At 37.8% G+C, this 10,448-nt stretch overlaps 1 protein-coding gene across 1 annotated transcript in view; it reads right to left on the bottom strand.

The window, feature by feature from the left end:
- Window positions 1–7,741: 7,741 nt before the first annotated feature.
- The window catches only part of LOC139459655 (neuronal calcium sensor 1), a 118,263-nt gene continuing 115,556 nt past the window's right edge, over window positions 7,742–10,448 (bottom strand). Inside the window, exon 8 of the mRNA XM_071241260.1 lies at window positions 7,742–10,074. Coding sequence (XP_071097361.1) covers window positions 9,973–10,074 — 102 coding nt within the window. The 3' untranslated portion in view covers window positions 7,742–9,972. The remainder of the gene's footprint in view (window positions 10,075–10,448) is intronic.

Genomic DNA, 10,448 nt, shown 5'->3' with positions numbered 1-10,448 from the left:
GAAAGAGAAATTGCCAAAAAAATAATTTTTAAAAAAACTCTTGAGGTATGATTCGCAGGGAAAATGAAAATGGAATGATCTTTTTTTTCAAATAATTTTCTTAGCTGACAAATATTACAAATTCTAAATATATATATCATTATTGTGTCATCACTATATGGCTGCAATATTGCTGATGTGATTTCAGATTTTAACTATTCAAATCACAATATACATATTTAGTGTTGATGTAGATATTTTGCAAATGTGCTAAATGAATAAAAACCTTGTTAAAGTCATTTATTTCACATTTGTACAGTGGCATTCTGAGGCTACAGCAATCAGGACCGTATGCTGTTATGTTGGATGTTGGATGTTGCATGTTGTTAGAAAGTCAGTACCAGTGTGCTCAATGGCTGTGTGTTGATGTATTATTGAGTAAACTTGAAACTGACAACTGGTTGTGCCTGATCAGACTGACAGCTTGGCTGCTGTGATGGTGGGTTTTTCTGCTTTGTGCATCTTGATGTAGGTTCCTGCCACACTTCAAAGCACAAATATCTTTCAGAATAGATTTCAGTGTTATATATACTTAACAAAAAAGTAAGGGATTGTGAAAATTAGGGGGGATATTTTTATGAAAGTGTGTGCTGTGTCTTCATTACAAAATAATTTCCCTAAAAATATCCATGATCCCTAACTTTTCTTGTTCAGTATATTTCAGGGAGGGGTCATGAAAAATGAGACACTTTCAATTGGAATTTTTTTAATTTTTTTTTTTAATTTTTAGACTATTGCAATAATAACTATTTTAGTAAAAAGATTTAGTAAAAAGAAATTTGTTTGATTGATACTAACAAATTATGTCATATTTCGGTGTTATATGTGTTATAATGTAATGATGAAATTTCTAGTTAGGGTGTCATGCTGTAGTCCATCTTCAGATTAATCTTGCCACTGAAACTCCTATGCTCACTCACTAACTCATCCCTACCCTTTGTCCCCGAGGGGCGGTCGGGTAGCCTAGTGGTTAAAGCGTTCGCTCGTCATGCCGAAGACCCGGGTTCGATTCCCGACATGGGTACAATGTGTGAAGCCCATTTCTGGTGTCCCCCGCCGTGATATTGCTGGAATATTGCTAAAAGCGGCGTAAGAGCATACTCACTCACTCACTTTGTCCCCGACTAAGTAGTACTAAGATCAAAATGCTGACACAGCTATATATTTTGTCAAGGAGAAGGTTGTGGTGCAGGGATTTGTATGCAATAAGTGCAGACTATGTAGCTTTCAATGACAATCGTGTATTTGTGCACATATTTATGGTAGTAATTCATGTCATGTATTACATTAAATGTCAAGATTAAGTATCCTAATATTTATTGTTCGTTGATTATCTCAATGATATCAGTATTAAACTCTGTTGTACACTCTCATCATGTGTGTGTTAAATTCTTATGTGAGTGTTTGCATATGTTTGACTAGTATCTATGGCAAGTCAGTGGCTGATTGTCAAATGTTATATTGCCACATGGTTTCACCCTATACTATTGTGGGTACTTGTCAATCTTTACGGTGGCTGAGCCATCAAAGGCACCGCAGTTTGCAGTGCAAAGTTGCTTCCTTTGGGCATAAAAGAAACCTATGTTCGTGGGTTCACATACCATTTCGCCAAGATTGTTTCTTGGTTTGTCAGCACCATACCAGTGCTCGTGGGTTTCACCAAAGTGGTAAACGTCTGATACCTGCATCACTTCTGGCTTTCCTCTCACATCAGCTGACATACTGTGATATAACTGAAATACTGTTCTAATCAGCATTAAACCCAACTCACTCACCCTTAAAGTTAACTTTTTATGATGGGTGTTGATATCTGAACAAACTGTGACTTATTTGATACTTATGTTTGTGGAATGCTATACCATGCAATGCCTCCTCATTCTGAGATTCGGCCATAGATCATAGTCTTACATATCACAGTACACATGTAATTGATACTTTCTGCTCTGTACAGTCAAAGTCAACTGTATATCACTGTATATGATATTTTAGTCTTTGTAAATAGGAATTTATATTTCATGGGTAAAAGTTATTTTGTATAAATCTATATTGTATCATGCTTGTGTATGTAGGTACCATTCCAGTGTCCAACACTAAGTCCACGTGATTTACCTGTTTTACCTGTGTTTTACCTGTATAGCAAACCCATCAGTTGCCTGTTCTGCCTCCCACCATATTGCTGCAGACTTGATGACAATACTCACTCACTCACTCATTCTTTTGAGGACTCGGTGGCCCAGTCGTGGCATCGGATTTCACTGTGCAGAGTTGCGTCCCTTAGGCGTGCCAGAACTTAGAATCCTGGCTTTGTCCTGATTGTTTCTAGGTTTATCTGCTACCAAATCTGTGTTTGTGGGTTCCCCATAATGTATAAGAGCTGCATTGCTATGAGCTTTCCTCCCACATCATGCTGACATGCCACAATATAACTGAAATACTGTTGAAAGCAGTGCTGAACCAAACTCACTGTTTTGTGGTTGCTGAGGTCCTAATACTCTAAGGAACAAGACCCTTAAACTGGGGTGTGTGGTCGCCCTGTGGAGATAGGTCATGCTTGTGTCATCCAACTCTAAGCTTGGTGGGCGGTGGGGTAGTCTAGTGGTTAAAGTGTTCACTCATCACAACGAATAGGTACAATGTGTGAAGCCCATTTCTGGTATCCCTTGTAGTCAAATGGTTGGATGTTAGTGAAGTCCTGTACATGTAATTGGCTTCCAAGTAGCATTTCCAGGAAGGGCATTCACCAATGTGGTAAATGCCTTTGACACGTACCATGTTGTAACTCACATATCGTTCATATCAGCATTGAACCCAATTTACTGCTGTTTCAACCGTTTCTTGGTTTTCAAAAGTGTCTCATCTTCCCTGGTGTAGGTTGCAAGAGTAATGTGATATACTTCTCCATATTTGATAGGATGACATATTCGATTATCCCTATCTAAATACACATTTGGCCTATTATGAGAATCAGTTTTGTGAATCATGGAGAGATAAAACATCCCCATCAAAAGTGGAGTGGTATATAATATAACATGAAATGATACGACACAGTGAATCACTAGGATCATGTAATGTTATATGTTTTACCTTACCTGACAACACACAATGCTATTGCATTTATCCTAAAATGTTCATATCATTGAAATGAAACGGAGTCAATCACAAGTGTCATGTAATATTATGTAACATTGTTATTAAATGAAACAGCAGTCAATCACAGGTGTCATGTAATATTAAGTAACATTGTTATTAAATGTAACCACAGTCACTCACAAGGCCAATGTAAGCAAATGTAATTTCTCTTTCAATGCTTTATGTGGCTAGTTTTTTTTTTCTTTCTGGAGTTCAGTAGTTGGTTTTTGGTTTTTGATTGGGATATTTTTGGAATTCATAATGTTGATGTAGTTGATGTTTGTATGGGGTATGTCTTTAAAACCTTCTTCAGCATGCATTGTATGATTGTGGAGTGTCTAAAAAATGCATCTGTTTTGTACAGAAAGACTGTTCTCGGTGTCGTCTTTAATTTGCATGTATGTAAATAAGTCTTCATTCAATTAATAAATATATATATATATTGTAAATGTCATAGTTCTTTAGTTGTCTCCTCGACAGAATCTGGGGCTTGGGTGGCCCAGTCGTCTAAGGCATAGCAATTCGCTGTGCAGACTAGCCTCCCTTAAACATGCCCAAAACATGATTGTGGCATAGAAACCCAGCTTGCCCTGATTATGTTTCTAGGTTTGTCAGCACCTTACTCATGCTCATGGTTTCATCCAAGTTGTAAATGTCTAAAACCTGCATCACTTCGGGCTTTCCTTCCACATCAATGAATACACAATGCCATTTAGAAAGTGGTCAAATGTAACTAATGTTATATTTGGGATAACACTTTCTTAGTAAAGTACAGATTCTATTACTTTTTTGGGTTGATTCTATTATTTACAGAACGCTGTCATATAGCTGTGATATTGCTGAGTGCAGCGTTAAACAACAAACACACAAACCAGTATGTATGTTTGCCTGCGTGCACAATGAACATGTTTGAAATATTACTCTCAAATCAACCTTGAACATCTACATTTCGTCCCTTTCTGCTTCTTGGCCGTGGTCTCGTGATAGAGCGTCCGCCCGGAGAGCGGATGGTCCAGGGTTCGATCCCTGACCGCGTCATACCAAAAGATGGTACTTGTTGTTACCCTGTCTGGCGCTCAGCATTAAGGGGCTAAAACAAGGACTGGTCGGCTCGGAGTCAGTATACTGTGTCTGAGTGGGGTATTCATGTTAAACTGCGGCATGGGATCTCAGTGGGCTAGCACTATAAATCGGCATCAGTCCGGACTAGTACAAGCGCGCACACACACACACACACACACACACACACACACACACACACACGTACATGCACGTCGCTATATAAGTGCAATAATCTTGGACGCGACGTTAAACCCCATTTCACCTCACCTCTTGACTGAAATACAAGAACAACATAGTAATTGGTCTTCATGATAAACACAAATAACACAGTGTCACAGAGAAAGGGATTTATTGAAATACTTTTCACATTATTGCAAACAAAACTGATTAAATTTGGTTTGGCACTGGGTGATAGTTATCGCCTAAATCAGAATAAAATATATAAAGTCCATTTGTAAAAACAAATATATCAATAACATCCTTGAACCATCTATGCACAAGCAAAACAAAATAGTTTAGATAATTAAAGCAAAAGGTATATTATCATAGAAATGACCCAATATAAAAGAGAACTTCTGAAAAAGATTATTGAATTTCATCAAATTGAGCATTTGTGGCAATGCGAAGGTCATCTAGAAGACATGTCCGTATAGTAATAACAAATAATTTGCAACACAGAAATTCATCCAGTCAAATGCATAGCCGATCAGAGTCATAGTGAGATGGAAAAATCATAGTCCTGTCATTTACAATGGTAACAAGTAGCATAACTGCCAAAAGCTATTTTTCATTAATAAATAACACCATGAAAACTGATGTGGTTGCTTAGAATCAAACACTTGCAGTTCACAATCCACCCAACCACTCGACAACACAGTGAAGAATGAGTCATGGTTGCTAATACAAACAGTTCTGAGTAAAGTGTAAAATAAAATATTGTCCCAGTTACCAGACATTCCAAGCGTGACCCAATTCTACAAGTATGTGAGTGAATTGGGTTTTCACGCCTCATTTAACAGTTTTCCAGTTATATCATGGCGTGTCAGCTTGAAGTGGGAGGAACGCTCCAAGTGAATAAGATCTTCAATGTTTACCACATTCGTGAAACACGCACGCACAGGTATGGTGCTGATAATCCTAGAAGCATAATTGGGGCGAACCAGGATTTGAACCCACATTCACAGATTTCTGGACTGACCAAAAGACACAACAAATGGTGGCGCCTTAGACGACTGGGCCACCCATGGACCCTACCCCAATCTACGAATGGTGCAAAGACACTTCCATCGTGAAAGACTTTGAAAATACTAACGAGCTATGAAATGACATATCACCTGTCCTGAGAGAATGAATGTGGCAAAGGCATTACAGCATTCATTCACAAGGAACAAATAATCTGAAATTCTGAATTTCAAATAGGTTATTCCTTTATATTATTCATTGTCATGTTAACCCTACAGATAACGTCCCAGAATCAGCCTATGCATAGTGCCAACCAGAAACCATTTAACCAATCAGTGCATTCTCTGCTCCATTGTTGAAAAGCTTGATACCTACTTCTCCTCAGGGTTTTATGAGATTTAGAATCCTGAATGGAAGTGTTTCATCCCACACATAATACAGTTGTAGGTCAGTGGTCATTTGTGATGAAGGAACCCATGTATTTTACACCTTCACAGTTGTTGGCAGCTATGCAAATCATAGTTACAGTACCATACAATACACTTGATATGATGAGCTAGCTTCCTGTTGTTGGAAGAAAAATGTAAACATACACAATAACACTTAACAACCAACAAAGACATGGAAATCTGAAATGTAAGGTGAAATAGTAAACATATTGTGGTCAATGTATTAAACGTCCTCCAATGTTTCGGAAACAAACTATTATTGATCACTGCCTCTCCTTCATAAACTCGTATTACGCCATGATTTATTATTTTTCATCCTCTCCCACCTCACAACCAAAAACCCCTCACATAATATTATTGTCCCAAAGTTCCACAGAGAAGAAAATCACTTCAAGTGTTGGCTTATTATATATTTGATGAAATCATAAAAAAATGTTCTACATTCAGCAATCAGCCTGGCTGTAAAAACTTGCATATGGTAAAATTGGCATTCTGTTTCTAATTAACCTGTCATTCCAAAAATATCTCCGTGTTGGGAATATCGTTTGACGAGAATACAAGATGTGAACCACATCAGAAAGCAGTTTCTGTACACAACTGCCTTCAAATGGTTTGTTTAATAACTTAAAATGTAAAATTAGACTCCCTGCCTCACATTTTTTTAAAATGTGGATGAGAATCTAATCATTCCACCTAACTGTACATGGAGAGCTGTTTTCAAACTGCCAGCAAGTTTTGATCGGATGCAAACTACAGAAAGTAAAAAGCCCTAAGATAACACAAAGTGATTTCCTTCTCATCTGAATTATCATTTCTATATAAGGAGCACTAGGGCGTCTATCCTAATTAAAACAAAGTGAACCCGCTAGTCTCTAAAAAGAGTCCTTATTCCCCCTGGACGCTGAATACCTTGAATACAGATACATTGTCTTGTGTGCAATAGTAGTGGACATAAAATTACTTAGCCATGATCCTGGTCAGTTCAATGCTATTGTTGAGAGTTTCATAGATCAAACTAGAGACATAGAGACATAGAGTGAAAGAATGTTTTTCAGAAATAGGACCATCAGTCATGTTTTGTTTTGTTTGTTTGTTGTTTAATGCCGCACTCAGCAATATTCAAGCTATAAGGCGTCGGTCTGTAGATAGTCAAGTTTGGACCAGACAATCCAGTGATTGAAATCATGAGCATCAATCTACGAAAGTGAGATACAATGACATGTGTCAACCCAATCACCGCCACCCATCAGTCATGTAGCAACTGACACAGCAGACTGTCTGTTATACCACCGCCAGTAATGTCTCAGGCAGATTATTTATCCTCAAGCCTTCTATGTCCCATCTGCTCATTAATATGCAACTTATTTCACATAATCATTGACTAAAGTACTCAGCCCACCTTGAAACTGTGTGTATTTGTTTGTCAAAGCTGCACAGCAAAAATCCAATACTGTATTAAGATCTAGCGAATCTGCTCAAAACAAAACACGTTGCCATACGGCTTTCTCTGCTTTAGCATTAGCAACATTCAAAACCTCCATAATTTTTCTCTTCTAGACAATAAATGTATACTTCTCAAAAGAAGTTAAAGAATACCTTGGGTTTTTTTCATATGACATACAGATTAACTATCGTCATATGAAAAAAATGGGTGCTCTTTAACATCTTTTTAGTACCAGAAGTGTATATTAAAGGTACAGTATGTTAAAGACAATATAAAAATTGCAATTCTAACCTAATTTCATTTGCCTGCCCTCATGAATTCAGTTTATTATTTTGATACAAGGAAATTCCGATATCATCAACCACAACACGAGGCAGCTAGAATCAAACTAGAACTTTACATAGTTATGTCCCTTTGTCCACTTGAAAACGGCACAAGTTGGAAGGAGTGAATGCAGTTTAATATTGTAGCCAGGAAGATCACAGCTGCTGGAGACTAGCGCTGGGACGGGTAACTCAAGTGCTCGGTAAGGTAGGGTACAGAGAAGGACCTGGGTACCCACAGGACTACCTGGACCCATGGTTTGTCATGTGATATAGTGTTTAATGACAAAAATGATCTAGATCCATGGTTACACTACAAGTCACTAATGTTCACATTTCTTTCTGACTAGGCACCCATTCCTTCTAACTTTTATATGTTTGAATAAAGATAAAACTTCAGTCAACTTCAGTGTATGCATGTATCGTGTATCTTAATAAATTTTGTCCAGGGCTACGGTCAAACTATTCCCAACAGGACATTTTGTACCCATCTCTTGAGACCTGGGTAGGGTCGGGTAAAAGGGGGGTGGGTACCTGGGTAGTAAATATGGACTCGTCCCTGCCTACTTGAAACCAAACTAGCCAAACCAGTGACTGACATCATGAGCATAATAGTATGCATACGCCAAGTGACCAAATCTAACTACTGGTAGCTAACCCTCATTTTCCCTGGAATACACAGAGATCTTTTGGGGAATTACCTTAGTCACTTTATGAACAGTGGTGATGGGAAAAAGTGAACTTGAAATTCATTTTCACATAGTTATTATCAAACAAATAAATAGCAAGTGATCCATGTCATTTGGTTGGCAAACTAAGCAGTTTTAGTATTTATGTTTCCATAAATCGAAAAAATCAGGCCATGTCCACCAAGAGACTGCCGTTTCCTGATTGGCTGATAATAGACTGAGTGGGGCTTGAGTTGCATTATTGCGCTGAACGATGTCACTGATTTTGTATTATTGTCTTCAGTAGGTTATAAGTTTATGATTAAAAAAGCAATCTTTAGTTGTTATTGTTGATGTATTTAGAAGAATTGATTTCAAAACATTTTTTTTAATGATGTGGATTTACACTGTACACACTGGTGTTCATGTTTATACCTCCATAAATGTAACAAAAAACTAAAATCAAATGCTTAAGTGAAATAAGTTGTCAGTGTTTCTAAATAGATTAATAGAAGACTCAAACAATGACTGTTCTGCCTGATTATAACTAGCACAGGATGACAGGAGGCGACCATGCAGAACGATGAGTAAAATTATGGAAGTTCTGAAAAAAAAACACAGACTTAACAGATGACACCTAAAGCCCAGACCAGTGGCAAGTTACAGCCAACTGTAAGAGCAAGAAGATGAGAGAAGTGACGATGGACAAGCAATAATGCAGAGAAAAAAACAAGAACTGCATCATCCCAGCTGATTAGAGTCTGACACAGCCTTGAACAGTATTTCAGTAATATCAGAGTGTGTCAGCTTGATGTGAGCCGAAAGACCAGTGATGCAGACCGTAGACGTTTACCACTTTGAGAACCGGCAGTGTGCTGTAAGGATCAGTATCAGAGCACATCTTGGATACAAACTTTATGACAGCAATCCTGGACCAACTAAGGGAAGCAACTCTGCACAGCAAAATGCACCTTAGACCACTTGGGCCACCTGTGCCCAAACACAACAGTTCCAGTCTGGGTTCATTTAAATTTGAGTTGCTTTCTTTTTCTAAGTTAAATTCTTAACAGATATTCTTTTTCTTAGTTATGTTAACAGATATGTTAATTTTCATCAATTACATTTCATCAAGAGCCAAGAAACCACAATTAATGGTTTGCTGAAGGGGTAACTTGGTGGTGTGGCAATATATCCATACATATGATCAATTGTGTATTGGACGTCACAATGTTGATGAAAATACAAGCTTTAAACCATGTCTGCCTGTGAGGACACCCTGTTATGACATTAGTTCAGTTGCTAAGAGCTGTTTGCATCTTCAAGCTTCTTCATAAGGACCATCAATAGTTCCTGACCTTGTGGTTCCCATGACCTTGATCTTTAAAGCTGTGTCCTAATGAACAACTACACTACAGACCTCCACAATAAAAGAGGCAGTTTAAGCAACCTCCACACTTCCCAGATGCATCAGCTTATGCTGTTGTTGTCGATGAATCTCTGTCAGTTATAAACTGGATGAACAAACATGTAGACATGACAAAAATTGATAAAAATGTTCATACATAACTGACATAGAAATATTTGTCTGAAACACTCCATCATCACAGAATGAGTTGAGATGTTCGTCTTCAATGCATGTACCCCACCCCTCCTCCCCCTCAGGAGCCCCATCTGTATCATCCTCGACCAGCATCACATAAAGTCAGTGCCTGCACTATTGTGGGATCTTCTTTGGATCCTTCAAGGAATTCGTCAAATGTCAACCGATTGTCTCTATTCTGAAAATTAATCAACACAAGTTCAAACTTCATCATAATTAAGTTTTAACAAAATCAATTAAATGTAACATACAACAGGACTTTTTTTCAACAGATAAAGCTTATAGACATAAAAGTAAATTTCAAAGAGAACCAAACTGCATTCAATTTCCGAAAAGTGCAGTTGTGATTACTTTTCCCATAAAAATAATACAACATAGGATAATGTTAAGTCTTTGATAGGCATTTAGAAGTTGGAAGAGCACGCAGACATGACACTTGTCTGGATAACAACTTCATTATTGTATGTAAAGATGAATCAGCATACATATATATATAAACTCAATATGCTTACCCCTGATGAAGGGGCAAGCCGTAGACCATACACGTCGTTA

This window comes from Haliotis cracherodii, unplaced genomic scaffold (genome assembly GCF_022045235.1).
Source record: "Haliotis cracherodii isolate W230 unplaced genomic scaffold, xgHalCrac1.p SCAF_13, whole genome shotgun sequence".
In the NCBI taxonomy this organism is placed as follows: domain Eukaryota; kingdom Metazoa; phylum Mollusca; class Gastropoda; order Lepetellida; family Haliotidae; genus Haliotis; species Haliotis cracherodii.
This window is presented reverse-complemented; position numbering and strand designations above follow the sequence as displayed.